The 24,575-nt window shown below is 39.7% G+C and overlaps 1 protein-coding gene across 6 annotated transcripts; it reads left to right on the top strand.

Moving 5' to 3' along the window:
- Positions 1–382: 382 nt before the first annotated feature.
- On the top strand, positions 383–17,526 carry ZNF583 (zinc finger protein 583). Of its 6 annotated transcripts, none has more exons than XM_073889368.1 (5): positions 383–706; positions 2,026–2,122; positions 8,674–8,800; positions 9,087–9,185; positions 15,000–17,526. In XM_073889368.1, exons 2-5 carry the CDS (start codon positions 2,114–2,116, stop codon positions 16,475–16,477), a joined length of 1,713 nt encoding a protein of 570 aa, XP_073745469.1. In that variant the 5' UTR covers positions 383–706; positions 2,026–2,113; the 3' UTR covers positions 16,478–17,526. The 6 variants fall into 6 exon arrangements, with proteins under 6 accessions (XP_073745469.1, XP_073745473.1, XP_073745471.1 ...); XM_073889370.1 differs by lacking the exon at positions 383–706 and adding an exon at positions 722–872; XM_073889371.1 differs by lacking the exon at positions 383–706 and adding an exon at positions 1,097–1,378.
- Positions 17,527–24,575: the final 7,049 nt, after the last annotated feature.

Below are 24,575 nucleotides of genomic sequence, written 5' to 3'. Positions count from 1 at the left end.
TCAGCCACAGGAGGGTGGGGATTCTTCGCTGCAGGCTCAGGTGTGTCCCCAGCGCCTAAAACTGTGCCTGGCACACAGTCGGCGCTCAATAAGTGGCTAACGAGACAGAAGAAAGAACGAAAGAAGAAAAGGAACGAAAGGAATGAAGCCCGGGCAAGCGGGGCCCTGGACCCCGCACACCCCCTCCGGAGCCCCTGCCGCGCGCCGGGCCCGCACGCCCCGCACCGCCTGCTCCCTTCCCGCAGCGCCCCCCGCGGCGCCGGCGCGCGGCCCCGCCCACGACGCGTGCGCACCTCGGCCCCGCCCGACACAGTGCTTTCGAGTACCGGGCTCGCTGCGCCTGCGCACTCCGAACCGGCCGGTCCAGGCCTGGGCGGGAACGGTCGGCCTGACGGGGCTGATCCGGTCGTGGTTCTGGGTTGGGAGGTCCGGGGCTTGGAGAGCGCGTCACGCGACTGGGGGCAGGGGCGGGAATCACTGGGCCGGCGCCCGCGGAGGGCAGTCCCAGGATGCCCCGCGCCGCGCCCAGCCCGGACTCCATTTCCCAGCGGCCCGTGCGGCCGGCCCCGCTGCCCGCCCGAGCGCCGCGGCCCCTTTGTGAGCCCGCCGGTCCGGCCGAGAGCGAGGCCCCGCCCCGGCCCGCGGGGCGCTCGGCTGGCGGCGGCCGACGGCGCGGAGGGAGGTGCCGACCCGCGGGGAGGAGGCGGTGAGGACGCCGGGGGCGGGCGCGCGCCTCGGCAGGCTTGCGGGGCTGGAGCGGGCGCGCGAGGGGGCCCGCGGCAGTGGGAGACCGTGTCACCGCGTGACACCGTGTCACCGCGTGCGTGCCCCAGTGTGTGACTGTGCGAACGTCTGTGACCATGACAGTGACGGTGAGTGTGCGGCTGTGTGGCTGGTCATGTGAGACAGCGAGAGCTTGTGTGACCTTATGTTGGCGTGACCGTGCGACCCACTGCGAGCGCACGGGTGCCAGGCTGCCGGGAGAGCTGCCCGCGCGAGGGCGGCGTGGCTTCTGCGGGGGGCGGGGGGCGGGGGTGGGTGCTTGCGGAGGCCAGTGTGCTCCGGGCTGTGGGAGACTGCGTCGGGCAGGGGAGCCTGAGAGGGACCGAGATGAAGGGGAGCGCTTGAGAAAGAAGAGAGGGAAGGAGAGAGGAGCCCCCGCTCCAGGTCTGGAGGCCAGCAGAGGAGGCTCTCTGGCACGGGAGGACGTCTCCCTTCCTCTCCTAGGCTCTGCTAATAGCGCACAGTAGGGGAGACCCACTGTGTGCTATTTATGAACACGCATGACTGACAGTTACTGAGCACGAAGGCTGTGCCAAGCACTATGCTGAATGCTTCATGTGGATCATCTCAGGATGCTCCCAACAATTGATGCGAAGTAGGTACCGTTTCACTGATGAGGAAACTGAGGTTTGGAGTGGCTACCGAAGTCATGGAAGTTGCAGAGCTAGTGAGTGGTAGACTGGGTGTCTGAGGGCAGGTGTTCTGATCCCCACACCTGGTGGTTCTTACTGTTATGCTGCTTCCGAGATAATTCCTTTATACTCTCCAAGGTAGAGAGGTTTAGTGGAAAATAACTCATGAATAGGGGTTTTGGTGACTGTTAATGCATCGTCCCCTCCTTCATCGCTTTTTGGGGAAATTGCACAGAAAAGTTAAGGGATTGGTTTCCAGGTGCAGTTTGCCGTAAGTCAGGACTACAAGCAGAGTGTTCTGACTCTTTGGTCCAGTGTGCTCCAGACCACGTGACCCCTCTGATGCCTACTCTGTGTAAAGATGCTTTCTCTGGGGCATTTGTAGCTTTATCTCATTTTGTAGTAAGGGCGGTAACATACTCTCTTTTACCATCATTATCTATCTGGTGGGAAGACTAAAAAGTCAGACCTGGATTCCAGTTGGGCTCACTTATTACCCTGAAGCCTTGGATAATTTCAGTAATTTCATTGATGGACAGCTTTCATGTGTTAAGGGGGGAAACAATCCTTACTTGATAGTGCCATTTATGGTTTCTTTCTCCCTCTCCAGCTCTATTATTCCAGACACTGCCCTTCCAGTGAGGAGCGTGAAGTAGGAGGACAGAGGAGCTGCCATAAATTCTTAAATTCTTAAAGCCATGTCCAAGGTAAGGAAAGATTGCTTCTCCCTGAGGTGCTTTTTCAGGTTTCATAGGAACATCTTGCTTTTCTTCTGAAATTTCCCAGCTACCAAAGCCCCATTCATTCAGTAACCTTGTTCTCATGTTCTCCCAATCCAGTAAAAGGTCCCAGTGAGCTTCCTTTTTTTTCTCAGCCAGCATTTTCATCTTCATTCAAGAAATAGCTTAGCACTCCTACAGGTTAGGTGTGGAGCTCTCAGGAGGCAAAAATGCACTCCTTGGTGGTATATGAAAGCCTTAATGTAAGGAGTTTGATTCACTGAGGTCAAGGTGTATTCTGATGTGACCACTAGCTTAGAGCTTCTTCACAGACCTAGGTTTGAGAGGAAGGCAAGACAAGGGCTACTGGGCAATCTTAGTCATAATACATGACAAGATATCTTGCTCAAGGTGATTTTGAAGAGTAGTATGTGTTGGGTTTTGAGTGTTATCAGCTAGGGCAGTCAGTGGGCTCTGAGGAATAAGGTTCCATGGGAGTAATAAGGCCCTGTTATAGGGACATTCTGAGTTAATAGTGTGCTACAGCTAGGATATTCTAGGTCATCCAGTTAAGATTAGTGGAATTACTTATGGAAAAATAGGACATTTTTTGAAAAAATGAGAATAGTACTTGAATCTACATTTTAAAATGGCTGCATACATCTGTAATGAAACAGTAAATAGTATGGAATGAGAGCCAGAAGAAACAAATGAAAAGATCAATATATAATGTCCAAAAACAAATGCAAGTATAAATAAGAATGGAAGACATTTATTCATTCACTGAACATAGAGTTATTAAAGACTTACTATATACTAAATGCTGGAAATACTGTAGTAAATGAAAATAGACACCGTCTTTGTTTTCATGGAATGTAATGTCTACTAGTTTGTTTATTAGGTGATAATGTAAGTGATGTTCTTTTAAATCGGTGGAGACAGAATGGATTATTCATTTAGAAAAAAGATTTCTTGGGGCGCCTGGGTGGCTCAGTCGTTAAGCGTCTGCCTTTGGCTCAGGTCATGATCCCAGGGTCCTGGGATTGAGTCCTGCATCGGGCTCCCTGCTCAGTGGGAAGCCTGCTTCTCCCTCTTCCACTCCTCCTGCTTATGTTCCCTCTCTCACTGTCTCTCTCTGTCAAATAAATAAAATCTTAAAAAAAAAAAAGATTTCTTCCTCACACTTTGAGGGTAAATATATTCTATAGGTTAAATGTAAAAAATAAAGCCATATGAATGGTTGAAATGCTGGATGAAAATATAGAGAATGGCTATAAGAGCAAGATGAACCAGAAGCAGAAATCAACTAGAGCAGCACCGTCCAGTAGAACTTCCTGTGATGACTGATTATAGAAATGTTCTTTTTTTTTTTTTAATTTTTTTTTAAAGATTTTATTTATTTATTTGACAGAGAGAGAGAGAGCAAGAGCAGGAGCACAAGCAGGGGAAGTGGCAGGCAGAGGGAGAAGCAGGCTTCCCGCTGAGCAGGGAGCCCGATGAGGGGCTCGATCCCAGGACCCTGGGACCATGACGCGAGCCGAAGGCAGACGCTTAACCAACTGAGCCACCCAGGCGCCCGATTATAGAAATGTTCTCTATCTGCACTGTCCAGTATAGTAGCCATTAGCTACCTGTGGCTCTGGAACACTTGGATATACTAGTGTGACAGAGGAACTGAATCTTTAATGTTAATTGATTTAAATTTAAATAGCCACATGTGACTAGTAGCTGTGTATTGGGCAGCACAGATCAGGCTAATAAAATAATAAAGCCAGGTAGAAAGTTGTGGGTGATCTTGTCCAAGTCACTCATTTTACAGATGAGGAAAAACAGGCCAAGTGAGGAAAATGACATACCTATGTCACTAGTTAGTGATTGTATCAGATATAGGAAGTTGTAATATATGTTGAGGGTCGGCATAAATAGATGATGGTGAGTGATGATTTGAAGAGGGTGGTAGAAAATAATGAAGGACTATGGACCAGTGAAGGAAACAGTTCCCTTTGCCTGGAACCCTCACTGGCTTCCCATTTTACTTGGAATGAAATCCAGTGTCCTCTCCACAGTCTGTAAGGCCCTGCATGATCCAGCTCTTGGCTACTCCAGACCTCATTTTCTCCAAGTTTTTACCTTTCCGTGCTCCAATCACACTGGTCAACTTGCTGTTCCTCAAACTTAACCAAGCTCTTTCCTGTCTCTGAACCTTTGCATTTGCTCCTCCCTCTTCTGTAATTCTCTTCCCTTAGATATCAGCATGGTTTACTCTCACTTTTAGATTGTTGTTTAAACATTACTGCTTCATTGAGGTTTACTTTGACCATCTTATCTAAAACAAACACTCTTGTCACTCCAAATCACCTTGTTTTTTTGTCATAGTGTTTAACACCACCCGACATTGTATGACCTGATGTTTACTGTCTTTCTCCTCTGTTAGAATATTAACTCCACAAGCAGAGGAACTATATTTTGTTTACCTTTGTTTTCCCTATGCTTGGAACATTGTAGGTAGTAGGCATTCAGTAAATATTTGTCAAACTAATATATAAATGAACAAGATTGTGAGTTGTTCATCTATGAGTAAGACCAGAGAGGTAAGAGCCAGCTACCTCTTTTCTCCTGCTGCTAAATTGGTAATGGAAAAAGCAGAAAGCGGAGGGTATGATGTGTAGAACAGACAGAGCCCATCAGCCCAAATGCTATTTCTGGGACCCCATCCCAGACCTTATGAATCAGACTCTGGTGATGCAGCCCAGGAAACTGCGTTTTTATTAAGTCCAAGGATGCATCCGATACACATTTTTTGAAAGCCTCTTGTTTCTAAGGATTATATTTAAAGGGTGCCTCTTATAAACACCACTTTGTTGGTTGTCACCTGTGTGCCTCTCACAATCCCTATGCCTGCTGTTGATTCTCTGTACTCAACAGCAAGGCACTTGAGTGGCCCTGTGTGCCTTCCATGATTCCTTGTGCCTCCCAAAATCCCATGTCTCTCTTAAAACATTGATTTTTTAAGAAATCCAGTCCGAGAATCTGTCTTTTAGTTAGTGTTTAGTACATTTTCATTTAATGTAATTACTGATATATTTAAGCCTATCATAATGCAGTTTGTTTTCTTATTCCATCTATTCTTTGTTCCTTTATTTCTCCTTGTTTGCCTTCTTTTAGATAAATCAAGTACTTTTTCCTTATTATCTTGTTAATTATACATTATTATTATTTTAGTGGCCACTATAGGATATTTACCCATTTCTCATTATGTAATTATCTTCTTTCTTCCTTCTGTAATTTTCCTTCTATAATTAGTATTCTTATCACTTTCTGAACAAGATAAGACACCTGTAGTGGTTAACTCCAACTTAGTAGTAGTAGTAGATATTATAGTTATTCCTTTGAGGTTTTTGATTTCTTTTTGATTTTCATTTCCATTTCCTTCCATTTTCCTTCTACCTGAAGAACAATTAGTATTTCTTTGAGTACAGGTCAACACTTTATTCCCAGCCTGAATTATCTTTTCATTAGCTCATATTCTTTTTTTTTTTTTAAAGATTTTATTTATTTGAGAGAGAGAGAATGAGAGACAGAGAGCATGAGAGGGAGGAGGGTCAGAGAGAGAAGCAGACTCCCTGCTGAGCAGGGAGCCTGATACGGGACTCAATCCCAGGACTGCAGGATCATGACCTGAGCTGAAGGCAGTCGCTTAACCAACTGAGCCACCCAGGTGCCCCAGCTCATATTCTTGCTAGATGAAAACAGTGTAATTTAAAATTTTTTCTGAGGTCAAGTAAGTTTGGGAAATCCTAGTCTCAGTAGAGAGAATATCTTCTAGGATTTATTCTAAGGAAATAATTGGAGATGTCTGTTGAATCCTTAATTCAACATACAGTAGTATTATATGAGAACTGTACTGTAACATTTAAAAATAGTGCGCATCACTATTCTTACATCATAATGAAAAATTCAGATTCATGTAAATGAAAGTAAACAAGGGGTTAGTAAAGATACAGCATATTTATACCACATAATGTTGTCCATTTAACAAAAGTGATGTTATAATGAATGTGGATAGATAATCATCAACATGTCTGTATAAGGAAACATTTGAACAGATATATACTAGCTGTAAATTTTGATTGTTTCTAGGAAGTAGGGTGACATGGTGGGTAGATGTGGGGATGGAGGACTTGCAGTTCTTTTCACTTTTATAAAAAGGAAAAAAAAATCACTGAGGGTAGAAATACTGGACATCATTTGCTAAGTTTCCTTCATGATTACAAACTGTATGAAAATTCCTGTTTTATCAAATCAAAATAAATACTAAACTATTTTAAAGATATTCAAGTCCCATTGAATGGCTAATGGGAAAAGTCAGTCAGTTGAAACCTGGAATCCATTAGTTTGTGTGTGAAGCTAAAAAAGATCTAAGAACTTTACCTAGCAAAAGCTGCCTCACCTCTGTTTACAGAGGAAATGTGTATAGAACACTTTTGTTTGCACAAAATATTATAGTTTGTATTGAATTGAGGTGTTTTTTTTTTTAAAGATTTTATTTATTTGACAGAGAGAGTGAGCGAGAGAGGGAACACAAGCAGGGGGAGTGGGAGAGGGAGAAGCAGGCTTCCCGCCGAGCAGGGAGCCCGACACGGGGCTCGATCCCAGGACCCTGGGATCATGACCTGAGCCGAAGGCAAGATGCCCAACGACTGAGCCATCCAGGCGCCCCTGAAGTGTTTTTTTAATAGAATTGATGATTGACAGTACCCAGCCTTGTCTAGGACAAGTTTCATCTTTTAAGACTCAGTTCATGTTCCCTTCCTTCCTTGAAGCCTTTACTCACTTCCCATATTTCCCTGTGTTAAGTGTTTTAGAGATGGAGGCATGTAAGATCAAGCTGCTGCACATAACTGATGTTTCTTGGAGGCATACTTCTTCCCTTAGAGCCTCCTTAAACATAAACTTGGGCACCAGCAGTTCACATATTAATTCATTATTTCCATTAAAACTGTTTCTGCATAAAATCATTGATGTGCTTAAATACATCCTCAATAGGACCATTACTCTGCAGAGTCACATTAAATAGGAGTGATGTTCATATTTGATAACCACTAGGGCAAGGGCACACACCAGAACTTACCCCAGCTGGGATACTGGAGGCTGCTGCTGTGCTGGGCATTGCCCTTAAGTTGCTGGGTTGTGGGGAGATCTGGGATAGTCACTAGCAGGGCTCAGTGCAGTAGCTGTTTACAACCAGGTGGCATTATTTCAGTATTTAACAAGTCAGTTCAGCTCTTCAGATGTGTATCACCAAGTGCGTCTGTATATCAGCCCAGGTAAAGAGTAGGCTTTGCTCTGTGACATGCCAAACCAAAGAAGCATATAGCAAACCACAGGTAAGCCCTGGTAAGTCTGGAGCAGATTTACCTCATTAGGAAGAACACCCGTTTTGAATTTTTAGCAAGCAGACTAGGTCTTATTCCGTGTTATAAAGATCCTTAATTCAATGGAGTATTATTGAGAACTGTACTTTAACATTTTAAAAACTCTCACTCAGGGCGCCTGGGTGGCTCAGTTGTTAAGCGTCTGCCTTCTGCTCAGGTCATGATCCCAGGGTCCTGGGATCGGGCCCTGCATTGGGCTCCCTGCTCCACGGGAAGCCTGCTTCTCCCTCTCCCACTCCCGCTGCTTGTGTTCCCTCCCTCACTGTCTCTTTCTCTGTCAAAAAATAAATAAAATCTTAAAAAAAAAAAACCTCTCACTCATTAGACATGCACAACTGGGTATGTTCCTCTAGTGAGAGCTGTAAGGATTTTTTTGTTGCACTTCGTTATCACATCTGAAATGTTCACTATCTAATAGTGCTTAAAATTACTATTATTTTGTCTCTTTACATGAGAAGTTACCAACTGTCTTTGAAACTCAGTGGGGTTATCAAGAGCTGTTAGATAATCTTTTATTGCCCCAGTCATTCTGCTATGGCATACCTTCGTTTAGGTTATATTTTTGCAAAATCACTATAGAACTTGTTTAACATTTTTACTACCTACATGTTTAGTTTTAGGAAATCAATATTATAAGCATCAAATATATTTATATAGGTACCCTATTGATACAGCTGGAACATTAGCCATTCCACGAAAGAGTTTGGAAAATGTAGATTTAGGCCACGTTCAACTTGGTCTGTACAACATATTCCTGCCTCCTCCTTAAAGCCTTTCTTCACTGCTCTCGTCTGTCCTGATTTTCGATATTGAGAAATGCATTAGCATTTAGTATGAATAACAATTATTTTGCTCATTTGCTCTTTTCCCCATCAGTAGAGACTATGTCAGAAATTGTATACTTTCCATGACAAAATATTAAACCAAGCACAGAGAAATTTTAGAAATTACTTGACATATGTTGCAGAGAACCAAAGATACTGCCAGAAAGTTTCGCTATATGCAATATTTCTCTCCAAAAGTACAAATTAACTCTTCAAACTATGCCAGTCTGAGGTGAAGAATACTAGTTGAGAATAAAGGAGTATGTTTATGTCATTTCAGGATTTGGTGACATTTGGGGATGTGGCTGTAGATTTCTCTCAAGAGGAGTGGGAATGGCTGAACCCTGCTCAGAGGAATTTGTACAGAAAGGTGATGTTGGAGAACTATAGGAGCCTGGTATCACTAGGTAAGGAGGTTCCCTAGAATTCAGAATCTGCACATAGGGCTGCTTTCCAATGTTTGGGAAGCCTCCAAAGTACTTCACTAAATTTCCCTTTCTTGTGCTCCCCAGAATAGGCTGAGTTTGTAGAACTGGTAGCTTCATTGGACTATTCCTACAACTTCATTTTCCCCATTCTTCAGAATACTTCACCTCTTCCTCTACTCCCTTCTGCCTAGTGCCCTTGACTTCCTGACCAAGCACCTTGATCTGATTTATGGGCCCGGCTAATTCTCCCTTTATTCCTTGTAAGCAGGAGTTTCAGTTTCTAAGCCAGATGTGATCTCATTATTGGAACAAGGAAAAGAACCCTGGATGGTGAAGAAGGAGGGGACAAGAGGCACGTGCCCTGGTGAGTGAGAAAGAACTAGGAAGGTAGAAGAGGCCATTGCAAGGAAAAGCTCAGCTATTCTGAGAGGTTCCAGCTTATAATTGATGTTTCACGGGTAATTTTTCTTAAAGGCTCAAGGCCTGGGAAGAAGCATTGAGGTGCCATTGGCATGAGCTCCCTTATTCTTGTATATATTCTCTCACAAGTTACTGTCTTCTCTGATAACCTTTTCCTATTCTCTGGGTCCAAAATGTCAGTGTCTGCTTGTTCTTGCTTTTTAGTTTTGCAAAAGTTGCTCCATCATACTTTTAAAAATCTAGACATAGCGATGTCTATTTTTTTCATTTTCAGTCACTCATTCCTTTTAGAATGAAGGTTTGATTCATTTATTCATTCATTTATTCTTTTACCAAGATTCACTGAGTTTTTACTTTAAGAAAATCATTCTGCTAAATTAAGGTTCTTCAGAGGCTAATTAACCATCACAGAAAGAAGAATTTCCAGTTATATTTTCAAGTCTGGGTAACTGGAAAGTGAGACGGTTTAATAGAAACAAGTCAAAAGAATATCCTGGCAGAGGAAAAAGATGATAATGTGACTTGGGACATAAGAGATTTTTACAAGATGGAGAGACTTCTGAGTGAAGAAATACAACATGCCACTAGATCGGGAGAGGCTCAGAAAAAAGTGATTTAGAGATGCTAGTACGAATGGATGAGATCACTTAGTTTTACAGTTTGAGAAAAACCCTGGTATCAGGGCTTTTGTGGGAAAGTGGATCTTTGACAACTTTCTCAGTGTTCTCTCTGGTAAGTGGTCTCCTTACGGTTTCTGTCTTGGGTGAAATTTTACAAATTTTTACTTTCCCAAACAATTATCTTTTGATTTAGGTTATCAAATTTATTTCTATGAATCTGAAGAAAATAATCTTGTAATTCTTTTTTAATAGTTTCCAATTTTATTTTGTATAGCTATTCTTTTTTAAAAATTACTAGGTAAGCTAGTCATTAATTTTATTTTTAAAATGCATCTTATGGATTTATTAGTGTTACCATTATTCTCTTTACAATTCTTTATTTTCTGCTTTCCCTAATTCCATCATTCTAATTTTCTTAGGTTTATTTTTTTGTTCCCCGTTTTGCTGAAATAAATGCTTAAATCTATTAGTTTCATTCTCTTATTCACTAAATTATTAGGGGCTATGAATTTTCCTCTGAATATAGCTTCAGCTGTCCTCCAGAGAGTCTAATATTTACTGTTTTTGTTATTGCTATTTCCTAGATAACCTACTTTTAAAAAAATTTCTTTTTTACGGGAGAGTTGTTTAAAAGAAAGTTTTCTGGGGGCACCTGGATGGCTCAGTCAGTTAAGTATCCAACTTTTGATTTTGGCTCAGGTCATGATCTCAAGAGTCGCGGGATTGAGCCCTGGGTCAGGCTCCCCGCCCAGCGGGAAGTCTGAGTATCTCTCTCCCTCTCTCCTTCCCCCCACTCATACTCACACGCTCTTTTTCTCTTTCTCTGGAATAAATAAATCTTTTAAAAAAAGAAATTTTTCTGGTTTTAATATATTTTGATCAAGTTACTTTATCATATTTGATCATAAAGGACTTCGTATTCTTTGAGACTTTAGGATTTTGTATGGCATAATATACAGTTGGTGTTTGTAAAATGTTCCGTAGGTTCCAAGGTTAAGTCTCTATTTTCAGTGTTAAGAGCTTGTTACATGAGTTTTACTTTTTTATATTATTAAAGTCTGTCTTTACTTACCTTTCTTGTTTCCATCTGTTTTTTCTTAACTTTATTAAGGAATTTTACATACAGTAAATCGCACTCATATACATCATACAATGTGATGAATTCTGACTATTGTACACACCCATGAAACCATCACCACAATGAAGACATACAGCATTTCCATCACCCCAAAAGATTGCCTGTGCCTTTTTGCAGTCCATTTTTATCCTCCTGGCTCCAAACACCAATCTGATCTTTGTCATTTTATTGTTATTATTTTTAAGATATTTATTTATTTATTTATTTGAGAGTGAGAAATAGCATAAGAGGGGAGAGGGTCAGAGGGAGAAGCAGTCTCCCCGATGAGCCGGGACCCCGATGTGGGGCTCAATTCCAGGACTCCAGGATCATGACCTGAGCCAAAGGCAGTCACTCAACCAACTGAGCCACCCAGGCGCCCTGATCTTTGTCATTTTAGACTAGTTTCCATCTAAACTAAATGGATTCATATATATTGTTGTGTCTGGCTTATTTAACTCATAATTTCAAAAATTGTATTTTTGCATGTATGAATACTTTATGCATTTTATTGCTGAGTAGTAGTCTATTGTGCAGACATCCAACATTTTTTTTTTCCTTTCATCTGTTTATGGATATTTGGGTTGTTTCCAGGTTTTGGCTATTATAAATAAAGCTGCTGTGAAGCTGTCATTTACAGGACTTTGTGTGCATATATGTTTTCATTTCTCTTGGGTAAATGTCTAAAAGTGCAAAGAGTCATACAGTAGATATAGGTTTAACTTTTTAAGAAACTGCCAGTCTTCCAAAGTGACTGTACCATTTTCATTCCCAACAGCAATATGAGACTTCCATTTCCTCCCTATCTTCATGTCTTTGTATTGTCAGTTTTTTCTTTTATTCATTCTAATGGTTGTGTTGTGGTATCTCATTGTGGTTTTAATATGCAATTCTCTGATGACATAATGTTGAATGTCTTTTCATATGCTATTTGGCCATTCATATCTTTTGTTAAGTGTTCAAATCTTTTGCCCATGTTTTATTACTGTTTTTCTTATCAAATTGTAAGAGTTCTTTATATAGTCTTAATACAAGTCTTTTGCCATTTATATGTATTAGGATACATGTGTGCCAACTGTGGCTTGTGGTTTTGTTTTTCTGCTGTCTTTTCAACATCCAGTTTAATTTTCATAAAGTCCAATTTATTAATTTGTTTGGTGTTTTCTGTGTCATATCTAAGAAATTCTTGCTACCCCTTAAGTCACCAAAATTTTCTTCTGTGTTTTCTCCTAAGAATTTTGTAGTTTTAGCTTTTACATTTTGGTATATGACCCACTGAGCTAAATTTTGTGTCTTGTGTGAAGTAAAGATTGAGGTTTTGGGTTTTTTTTTCCTCACTGGATATATATGCAGTTGCTCCAGTATCTTTTAAAAAGACTTGACTTTACCCATTATACTGCCTTGTTGGTACCTCTGTACCAAAAGCAGTTGACCATATCTACATGGGTCCAGTTCTGAACTCTATTCTGTCCCATCGAGATCTCTATGCCTTTCCTTTCATCAGTACCAGTCTTGATTACTTTAATTTATACTTTTTTTTTTTAAAGATTTTATTCATTTATTTGACAGAGAGAGACAGGGAGAGAGGGAACACAAGCAGGGAGAGTGTGAGAGGGGGCAGTAGGCTTCCTGCTGAACAGGGAGCCCAATGCGGGGCTTGATCCCAGGACCCTGGGATCACGACCCCAGCCAAAGGCAGACGCTTAACCAAATGAGCCACCCAGGTGCCCTATAGTAACTTTTGATATCTGATAGTTCAACTTGTAAAATCACTTTAACTATTTACATCATTTGCATTCCCAAATGTCAGAATGAAGTTGAGAATTTCTACCCAAAAGCCTGCTAGGATTTTGATTTGGATTATATGGAATCTATACATCAATTTGGGAAGAACTGATATCCAAATTAACATCATTTGAGTTTAGTTCATGAATATGGTTTATGTAGCCATTTATTAGTCTTTTTAAATTCTCTTAGTATTCTGTAGTGTCCAGTGCAGTGACTATATATATATATATTTTTTTTAATCTTACGGTATTTTTTGGTGCTATTATAAATAGAATTCTTAAGAATTCCATTTTCCATTTGCTTGTTGCTAGTATGCAAAAATGTAAATTGATTTTTATATTAACTTTATATTTTATAATCTTGATATATTTATTTAATAGTTGTTCTAGTACTTTGTAGGTTCCTGAGGTTTTTCTGCATAGACCATCATGTTACCTGCAATTTATTTCTTCCTTTCTAATCTTACAGTTTTCCTTTCCTGACTTACTGCAGAAGCAAGGACATCTTCTACAATGTTGAATAAAATTATTAAGAGTAGATATACTTGTATTTTTCTCAATCTTAAGGGAAAATGTATTCAGTCTTTCACCATTAAGCTGATGTTTCAGATGCCCTGTATCAGTTTGATAAAGTTTTCTATACCTGGTTTGCTAAGAAGTTTTATAATAAACAGATGCTGAATTTAGCCAACTACTCTTTCTACATCTATTGAAATGATCATTTGATTTTCCACCTTTAATCTGTTAATGTGGTGAATTACACTGGTTTTCACATATTAAACCAATCTTGTAGTCCTGGGACAAGCTCTACTTGGTAATGATTATGCTTTCATATTGTCCTGGATTTGATTTGCAGTAATTTTACTAAAGTTTTTACATTTTTTTAAAGATTTTATTTATTTATTTGACAGAGAGAGAGACAGCGAGAGAGGGAACACAAGCAGGGGGAGTGGGAGAGGGAGGAGGAGGCTTCCCTCCAAGCAGGGAGCCCAATGCGGGGCTCGATCCCAGGACCCTGAGATCATGACCTGAGCCAAAGGCAGCCGCTTAACCAACTGAGCCACCCAGGCGCCCCTCAAGTTTTTACATTTATGTTCATGTATTAAATCGGTTTTGTAAACCATAATAGGATCTTTGGTTTTATTATAAATGTGGTGAGAAACCACTAGAAAGTCTTGAGCAGAAAAGATGATCTGACTGGGGAATGGAAAGAAGGCGACAAATTAAGGCATGTGGCAGGTTAATAAAATCAAGCAGTTTGATACAAAATTATTTTTTAAAAAAGTAGGTTCCACATCCTGGAGCCCAATGTATGGCTTGAACTCACAAACCTTAGATTAAGACCTGAGCTGAGATCAAGTTGGACATTTAACTGACTGAGCCACCCAGGCACCCCTATACAAAATTACTTTTATGTGAAGGCATTTTAGCTTTCGGATCAATTGAGTATTTACATTTGGTGGGCGCCTGGGTGGTTCAGTCCTCTAAGCATAGGCCTTTGGCTCAGGTCACAATTGCAGGGTCCTGGGATTGAGTCCCACATTGAGGTCCCCACTCAGCGGGGAGTCTGCTTCTCCCTCTCCCTCTGCCCCTCCCCCCCACTCACGCTCACTTGCTCTCTTTCATATAAATAAAATCTTTTTTAAAAATTTACATTTGGTTGGAATATATCACATAGAAAATGCCTGACAAGAAGACTTTTTTTTAAGTAGGCCACACACCCAATGTGGGGCTTGAATTCCTGAGAGAGTCACATGCTCTACTGACTGAGCCAGGCATGTGCCCAAAAAAGACATTTTTTTAGGCCACAAAAATTTAGCCATAGTTGGCCTGGACAACCTAAGGCAACTAATAGTACCTGGTGTACCTTTGGGTATGAGGATCTTATGGAAGTTTTTTTAGCCACACTGACTTTATGAAATTGACTTTTTAAAGATAATGAACTTAGCTTGAATGCAGAATGACCTGAGGCAGGAGAAGAAGGGAAGGGTGCTTGGAGACTGTAATATTAAACCAGATATAAAATTACTGTGATTTTAGATAACTTCTTCGGTTTCTAATTTATATCCTAATTCTTAGTTTTTCATTCTTCATAATCTCATACTTTTTAGACTGCATCTTAACAGCTGTTAAATCCCCAAACTTCTTATGTATTTTATTCACCAATTTTTGTTTTAGAAGTTCTTTTCTGATGAAGAAATACAAAAGACCTTTGTTTTCTTTATATCTTTTAGATTGGGAGTATACGTTTAAAAACAATGGATTTTCATCAAAGCAAGTTATTTATGAAGAAACATCCGAACTAGTGAAAATGGGAAGAAGCCATCTTAGTTATAGCCTTGACTGCCCCAGTTTGAGAGAAGACTGTAAAAGTGAGGACTGGCTCAAGAACCAGTTAGGAAGTCAGGAGGTACATTCCAGACAACTGATCATCACTCATAAAGAAATGCTCACTGAGGATCAAAGTAATGAATATACTAAATCTTGGCAAACTTTCCATGAGGATGCAATATTTGATATAAAAAAGACTTTTCCCACCAAAGAAAGAGTACATAAGCGTGAGCCACAAAAGAGAAGTTACCGAAAAAAGTCTGTCGAAATGAAACATAAGAAAGTCTATATACAAAAGAAACTCTTGAAATGTAATGAATGTGAGAAAGTTTTCAACCAGAGCTCATCCCTTACTCTTCATCAGAGAATTCATACTGGAGAGAAACCCTATGCATGTGTTGAATGTGGGAAAACCTTCAGCCAGAGTGCAAACCTAGCTCAACATAAGAGAATACATACTGGAGAGAAACCCTATGAATGTAAAGAATGTAGGAAAGCCTTCAGCCAGAATGCACACCTTGCTCAACATCAGAGAGTTCATACTGGAGAGAGACCTTATCAATGTAAAGAATGTAAAAAAGCCTTCAGCCAGATTGCACACCTGGCTCAACATCAGAGAGTTCATACTGGAGAGAGACCTTTTGAATGTATTGAATGTGGAAAAGCCTTCAGTAATGGTTCATTTCTCGCTCAGCATCAGAGAATTCATACAGGAGAAAAACCTTATGTATGTAATGTGTGTGGGAAAGCCTTTAGCCATCGTGGATACCTAATTGTACATCAGAGAATTCATACTGGAGAGAGACCATATGAATGTAAGGAATGTAGAAAAGCTTTCAGCCAATATGCACACCTTGCTCAACATCAGAGAGTTCATACTGGAGAAAAACCTTATGAATGTAAAGTATGCAGGAAAGCCTTCAGCCAGATTGCATACCTTGATCAACATCAGAGGGTTCACACTGGAGAAAAACCCTATGAGTGTATTGAATGTGGGAAGGCCTTTAGCAATAGTTCATCACTTGCACAACATCAGAGAAGTCATACTGGAGAAAAACCTTATATGTGCAAGGAATGTAGGAAAACATTTAGCCAGAATGCAGGCCTTGCTCAACATAAGCGAATTCATACTGGAGAGAAACCTTATGAATGTAATATTTGTGGGAAGGCCTTTAGCTATAGTGGATCTCTTACTCTACATCAAAGAATTCATACAGGAGAGAGACCCTATGAGTGCAAGGATTGCAGGAAATCTTTCAGGCAGCGTGCCCATCTTGCCCAGCATGAGAGAATTCATACTATGGAGTCATTCTTGACTCTTTCCTCTCCCTCATCCTCCATGTCCAGTCAGTTGCCAAGACCTGTTGGTTTTATCTCCTAAATATGCCTTGAATCTGACTCCTTTAATCCATTTCCGTTCCATCATCTTTGTCCAGTACACGGTAATCTATTTCATATGGACTATGGAAATAGCGTTCTGATTGGTCTCCCTGTATTTACCACTTCCTTTGTCAGCTGCCTACATTGCAGTCAAACTTGTATTTTAGAAGTTTGATCATATCCCTTCCACATTGATACCCTTCACTGGTACCCCATAGTTCTTAGGTTAAAGCACACATTCCTCAGAATAGCCTAAAAGGCCCTCCTGCCCCAAATACCTTGTTCCAGTATACCTTCCAAAATACTATTTCATGTCAAAATCCATCTCATTCTTTGGCTATTTATCCAGAATTAAGAACTCATATTCCAGCATCAAACAGATCTGGGTTCTAATCCTTGCACTTCCATTTTCTAGCCCTCTAGTTTCAGAGAAACATTTTGTTCTTTGTAAGGTTCAGTCTTCTTATTTATATTATGGAAATAATAATAGTACTACCTCAAAAGTTGATGGGAGGATTAAATGAGAGAATGCATGTAAATTGCTCAGAGTGCCTAGCATAATCACTTAATAAATGTTACCATAAAATGAAAAGATACTGTGGTATACAAAGAGGACCTGATCTTCTTAGCAAGGATCATCTGAGAAATAACAAAAGCAGCAGCAGTTTAAGACTTAAGAGATTATACAGATTTTTGATTAGAACAGTAGTCATTGTTCTAAAGGTGGGTGATAAGGGTATCTAAAAACAGTAGCATTGATACTAAAGTCCATAATGATATAGACCAAGATATGACTTTGTTGGTAAGAAAAACTAACTTCATTAGATACTCAACAGTTCTAAGAAGCCAGATTTTAAAAATCACTAGTAATAAGTAGGATTTACTGAGATGTATTCATTTACGTTAAGACAAAGGCAAAATAGATATTTTTAAAAAGACAACTTAAAAAAATCAATAACCAAAGAATAGAAAATAAAATATAAGTTTGATGCCCTCTCCTAATTCCAGGTAGTTGAACTGTATTAAATCTAAGTCATTTAAAACCAAAAAGGTTAAGCTAGTTCTAAGGTGTAAATCCAAAACTAGAGGGGAAAAGAAAACCATAGATCAATACTCCTAAACTGGTGACCCACAAACGTGTTTGATTTGGTACTCATTAAGTTTAAAATGAATACAAAAAAAAAAAAAATACAAATACTTTTATTTGGGCATGTGTTTTCCAGTTCTCCACAGTTCAAACCATTCCTCCTTCCCTTACATCTGACTTATTTTACATTTCATATTACTTCCTGACTCCTGGAGGCTTTGAATATGCAATCACTTCAGTAACCAATTCACATATGAATATAGGTACAAAGAAAATGATGAAATGGAGGGTGAAAAGGAACATTTGGATAGACATTTTATCCTGCAGGGGAAGACTATTCTCAAGATGTTAGGAGGCCCAAAATTAATCTACAGATTCTTTGTACCTAAAAAATCCTAAGAATTTTTTAAGGCTTGAAACATTGTGTGCATGTGAACAAAGACACATGTACATTCATACAGATAAACACATAAAATATATAAATAAAGGAATTTGTCAGTGGCTTAACAGTACTGGTAAAATTGATTCTGCTCTGTACAAAACCAATTCCTTCATTCTTTTATCCAAATGTGAAAGTTATTAGAGGACACAGTAACATAATTTATAATCCAAGAGTGAAAACAATCTTCCTAAACAAGACATGAGATCCAGAAGCCACACATACACAGATTCTAGGTTTGACAGCATAAGAACTTTATTAAGCTTTTATATAGTCAAAGATAGTATAAACACAAAGTTTTTAAATATCACTATTAGAGATAATTACAACATACATGAAATCCATATCCTTAACATAAAAGTGGTCCTACAATCACTTAGAAAATGACACTACTATTCCCAAAGACAAAGGATATAAAGAGGCAACAGGTGACTGATGAATGTATGATAAATACTGAATCTCACTAGAATGAAGAAATAAAAGTTAAGTGAATGAACTATCCATCTGTCAATATCAGATTTATAAAAAATATGCATTGCAAAAGCAGGAAAGGAGTATGTATGAGAGTATGAATTTGTACAAATTTTTGGAAAGGCAACTTATCAGAATTTTCATTGGAAAAACCAAGATTTTCTTTCGCAGTTAACAGTATATAAATTTACCTTCCTTCCATATCCCATTAAATGCATAAAACAATGGAAAAGACACCAAAGATCAGAAAGCAGGGTCATCAGTGGATGAAAAGAATTGAGCAAGTAAAAGACAAAATGGAGGAAAGAGTTCATTCATGAAATGTAGCAGAGGCTGCTGTAACCTGAAATGTTTGAATGATAGGGATTTCAGTAATAGGAGCCACTCTGCCCAAATGCTGTGTACAGAGCATCCCTAGAGTTTAGGCTTCAAGCTGGTTTGTATGTAGAGGCTGGGGGTGGGAGGGATGGTAATAAGAAACAGTGACAAGACTGTTAAATGCTTTTCTATGTGGAAGCCAACAGCTTCCTCACTCCACACTCTAAGTAAACTGAATAGGATCCTTACTTCACACCATCCACAAAAAGGGAGTTCCAGTTGACTAAGATCCTAAATGTAAAACAAGTAAAAGTATTATAAGCAAATACAGTAGGATATATTTATTAATTGGTGTTGGACATACATTTCTAAAAAAGAAAATGTTCTTAAAATTTAGAACAGAAAGGAAGAAAATATTTGTAATATAATACAAAGGGAAAGATGTAAGAATACCTATAAATAAGCAAAAGACAACTAAGGAGGTATAAAAATGGACAAAATATGAGAATAGGCAAATTGCAGAAATACAGAAAATGAGTCCCGGCTCAACCTCACTAGTATTGAGATGCAAATTTAAATAATGTACCCCCCCCAAAAAAGTGGCCAGGGCATGGAGCAGTAAGAATGCCTCACTGCCACTTTGGAGGCAGTGAAGTTTTTAAAATGTTCACTATAGTCCCTTTGGAGGGCAGTATGATTAGTACATGAAACACTGGAAACAATCTAAAGTTCCATGGTGCATGACTAGAAATATTAGCAGCAGTTTGAAAGAATGCACCAGTGATACAGACATGGATGTATTTGACTAAAGGACACTGAAACAGCAAATTTTGTAGACTTGCACAGTATTATGTTTTTAAAATATTTCTAACACATTTAAATAAGTATGCAAATGTTTCGAAAAGGTTTTGGAGAGACACATGCCAACTGGTAAGTGTTCCTTCTAGGGAGGAGACTGGGATTGGATATTCTGGTTAATAGGAGACCTAGTGTTATCTGTAGTATTTGAAGTTCTAAGCAATAATGTAGTAATATAAGAAATTTAAACTATGAAGAAATGAACTTATGGAAACTTGGGTAGCTAGCATGAGAGTTGGTGGCTAAGTCAAAACCTTTTCAGGAATTTGGAGAATCTCTCTTTGACTTGCTAGTCCTTCCCATGCATACAAAGATCCCAGTAACCCTTCCTAATCAGGGAAAATGATCTACAGCTACCTGGGGTTAACAAGCCATATCATTTTTTTTTTTTAAGATTTTATTTATTTGACAGAGACACAGTGAGAGAGGGTACACAAGCAGGGGGAGTGGGAGATGGAGAAGGAGCCTGATGCTGGGCTCCATCCCAGGACTCTGGGATCATGACCAAAGCCGAAGGCAGACGCTTATCGACTGAGCCACCCAGGTGCCCCCATTTTTTTAAAGTAATTTCTACACCCAATGTGGGGCTCAAACAATACCAGGATCAAGAGTCACACACTCTATTGACTGAGCTCTATTGACTGATCCAGCCAGACGACCCAAGCCATATCATTCTTAAATGTTGGAACAGTTAAGGATCGTAACATAGGAAGAAAACTATCAGCTATTATAATAAGGACCAAGAGACAGCACTAAACCTAAAGTGGAGAAAGTTACATAATGACAGAAGAAAACTAAAAACTTATGTCAGATTTGAACAGGTAAATATGGAAAGCTATCAAAAAAGAAACAGAGGGGCACCTGGATGGCTCAGCCAGATAAAGGTCTGCCTTCGGCTCAGGTCATGATCCTTCTGGGATTAAGCCCTAGGTCAGGCTCCCTGCTCAGCCGGGAGTCTGCTTCTCTCTCTGCCCCTCCCCCACTCATGATCTCCCAAAGAAATAAAATCTTAAAAAAAAAATTAGGTAGTATTGTACACCTGAAACTAATATTTAAACACTGTTAACTATACTGAAATAAAAATGTTTAAAAATCACTTTTTTAAAGAAAAATATGTACAGAAAATAATCTTCTGTTTTCTAGAAAAAAAAAAGTCAGAACTCCTAAGAATGAAAAAATGTTATTGCTGTAATAGACTTAATAGAAGTTTTATTTTTTTAAAAGATTTTATTTATTTATTTGACAGAGAGAGACAGCGAGAGAGGGAACACAAGCAGGGGGAGTGGGAGAGGGAGAAGCAGGCCTCCTGCTGAACAGGGAGCCCGATGCGGGGCTCAATCCCAGGACTCTGGGTTCATAACCTGAGCTGAAGGCAGATGCTTAATAACTGAGCCACCAGGTGCCCCTTAATAGAAGTTTTAAGGAAAATTAAGGAAACTTTACAAATTCATAAATTAAAAGAAACAAAAAGGACATAGAAGTTTAATTAATAGGAGTTTCAGAGAAGTTTACAGAGAAAATATAAGGGATATATCAAATAAATGAGAATCTTTCTAAACTCAAGAAAGTTATGAATATTCAGCTTCGAATAGCTCACTGAGTGTTGGGCAGGCTGAACTGGCAAAAACCACAATTACAACAGAAAAAAAGACATCTAGAAATATGCTTGTGAAATTTCAGAATACTGAAAGTGAAACCATCCTGAAAAGGTTTCAAAAAATGTGAATGTCTCCTAAAAAGAACACTCAAGATAGTGTTAGCCTTCCCTCCTGTTAGTAATATTAGATAACAAAACATAGAACAGCACCTTCCAAGTTGTGAGGTAAAATTACGTTGAATCTAAAAGTCTATACACAACAATAAAGCATGAGGCCAAACACTGATATTCTGTATATGCAGTTTGCTTCAGTTTACTTTCATTTACCCTTTATTAGGATATTAAAGGATCAGCTTTAGTAAAATCTGGATGGAAAAGGAAGGCGGCAGCAGGAAAGGCTTCAATAAACAATGGATCTAACCTGGGAAAGTGGTGTCGAGGATGACTAGCATTGTAGGTTGCTCTACAACAATCAGACCAAATTACTGGTAGGCTAAGAATTCAGGGACTCAGTGAAGAAAATCTTCAGAAAGACTGGAACAGGGGCGCCTGGGTGGCTCGGTTGGTTAGGCGACTGCCTTCGGCTCAGGTCGTGATCCTGGAGTCCCGGGATCGAGTCCCGCATCGGGCTCCCTGCTTGGCGGGAAGTCTGTTTCTCCCTCCGACCCTCTTCCCTCTTGTGCTCTCTGTCTCTCATTCTCTCCCTCTCAAATAAATAAATAAAAATCTTTAAAAAAAAAAAAAAAAAAGAAAGAAAGACTGGAACAGGTTACGTTAATAAGTATGAAATCAGAGGATTTTAGCACTATGGTAAAGACGAGTTTTCCTTAGGAAAATGGAAAGAAAGGCAATTATTGGCTTTGGGAAAAACAGAGGAAACCATACCAGTTATCAGGTCTGAATATAAAACAAGCCCTGATGAAATGTGGTATGATTCATAAAATATAAAAAAATAAACTCCATTTGACTGATATTAGGAAGAGACTCCTTTAAGTACAGACTGGGATCATAACATTGGACCTAAAGAAAAGAAATGTAATCACATATTGCTTGGCTCCAACTCTTCAGAGAATATTTACCTAATGATAATGATCAAGTGCTATTTTATTTCCAATTTTATAATATATAGACAAGTCACTTATATATGTCACATATATACAAGTCACTGTCTCTGCATATATAAAAAAAAATATATATATATATATATATACACACACACACACACACACATAGCCCATATATATAAAAGGCAAATGTAGCTGCTAGATTGGATGGTGGGAGATTGATAGCAATAATGAGAGACTGAATACAAGGATAAGGGGCAATATTCTGATAGAGGGGATTCAAGAGATCTGTATAAATTTGATAGAATAAGAAATAAAGGTTATATTCCAAAGTAAAATAAACAGTAGAGTGAATATATAATTTACTTAGCAGGATGAGTTAAATTCTTATCTTTCCTAAGAAAGATTACTAAAGAGTCTATAGTTGATAAATGGAGAAACAGCAAACTGCCATAAAGATTCTGACCAAGGGGGTGCCTGGGTGGCTCAGTGGGTTAAGTGTCTGACTTCAGCTCAGGTCATGATCTCAGAGTCCTGGAATCAAGCCCTGCATCAGGCTCCCCACTTAGTGGGGAGTCTGCTTGTCCTTCTGCCCTTCCCCATGCTCAGCTCAGGCTCTTTCTCTCAAATAAATAAAAAATCTAAAAAAAAAAAAAAGATTCTGATGAAAACCTAATTCCAATTAGCTCAGGAAAAAGTATTTATTAGTAGTACCTGTAACTGAAAGGGGTAATGTGTATTTGGTACAGCTTCAAGCAGGTACCCAGACTCTTCAGAGATTAATTGCTCTGCTTTCAGTTGTTTCATAGCCTGGCAGATTTTTTTCTTGGTGAAAAAAATGTCATCTGATACTAGACTTAAAAGGTCCTTAGAGGTTTTAATCTCAAAAGGAAGGTGATCTTCTTTCTCTTAGCCTCCATGTCAGAGAGGAAAAATAGGATTTGCTCCAGTTTAGGCTATGTGCATACTCTGGACCAATCACTGGGTCCATGGTATGGGATACTCTGGCCAGTCTGGGTTAAGTGCATATGCCTCCAGAAGCAGGATTGTATCACTGGATTGAACAGTTCACAAAATTCCCATGGAATGGGGGCAGGGTGGACGGAGGTTAAGATTCAGTTCCCATAAAAAAAAACTTGAACTGACATGAGGGCATTTATCGATTCACTAAATGTGTGACTATTCCTATGTTTTGCTGCAAAAAGAGTGTCTTTGATTAGGTGGTGCTGCCTCAGCCCCTGTAGCAAGGGTAAGTTAAATTGCCACAGGTGAAGTGGACTCGATTTATCTAGCTTGCCAGTAATCCTAAAATGGCTGCATGCTAGACAAGGCAACCTCAACAGCAAGAGACTATGGCTTGGGTGACAAGTGGTTGAACCTCATCACCTGGACTATTCATGCCGAAAGACTTCAAGGGAGTTCCTTTTAAAACCCTCCAAAGGCGGCTTCCTTCACAGAAGGTGTCAGAGACAACCAACAGAAAGTGAAGCTGTTTATATAAAGGACAGAAGACCTGATCTACAAAGAGGATTGCCTTCAAGTGAAGAAACTTCATTTTTACCCCACCTTTCCACTGTAAGTGGTACATACTGGTAAGGAGGCAAATTCAAATGTACTTACGAGGAGCCTCTAAATGTATTTACTAATTTCTGAATTTAAAGAGGTGGAGGGGTGCCGGGGTGGCTCAGTCAGTTAAGTGTCCAACTCTCGGTTTCAGCTCATGTCATGATCTCAGGTTTGTGGGATCGAGTTCCCCATTGGGCGTGGAGTCTGCTTGGGATTCTCTCTCCCTCTGCCCCTCCCCCTCTCTAAAAAATTAAAAATAAAAATAAAGCGGTGGAACCAAGATATATCTATCCATTTCTCCTTTCTGAAACCAAATTAAAGCAACAAGAATAAGAAAAACATAGGTGAGCCATCTTTGATGAAGTGAAGCGATATCTACAATTCTGAACCTCAAAATCCATAAGGAAATGCTGCTTAATGTGGTAAGAATCCTGAGAGGAAACTGATGCTGTACTGAAGAGTATAAAATTCCTCCAAAGCAGTGTCATATCTGGAAAGGCAAAAGAAAAGGCACTTTGAGGGGTGCCTGGGTGGTTCAGTCAGTTGAGTGTTTGGCTCTGCGCTCAGCATAAAGTCGGCTTGAGATTCTCCCTCTCCCTCTGCTCCTCCCTGCCCCCATGGTCTCTCTCAAATAAATCTTAAAAACAAAAACAAAAAACACACCACAGCACCTTGATTAGAACCACAGTGTTACTTCAA

This window comes from Callorhinus ursinus, unplaced genomic scaffold (genome assembly GCF_003265705.2).
Source record: "Callorhinus ursinus isolate GAN/ISIS: 27379988/994484 unplaced genomic scaffold, GSC_fseal_2.0 scaffold106, whole genome shotgun sequence".
Taxonomy (NCBI): Eukaryota; Metazoa; Chordata; class Mammalia; order Carnivora; family Otariidae; genus Callorhinus; species Callorhinus ursinus.
The sequence above is the reverse complement of the archived record's forward strand: the minus strand, read 5'-3'. Positions and strand labels throughout refer to the sequence as shown.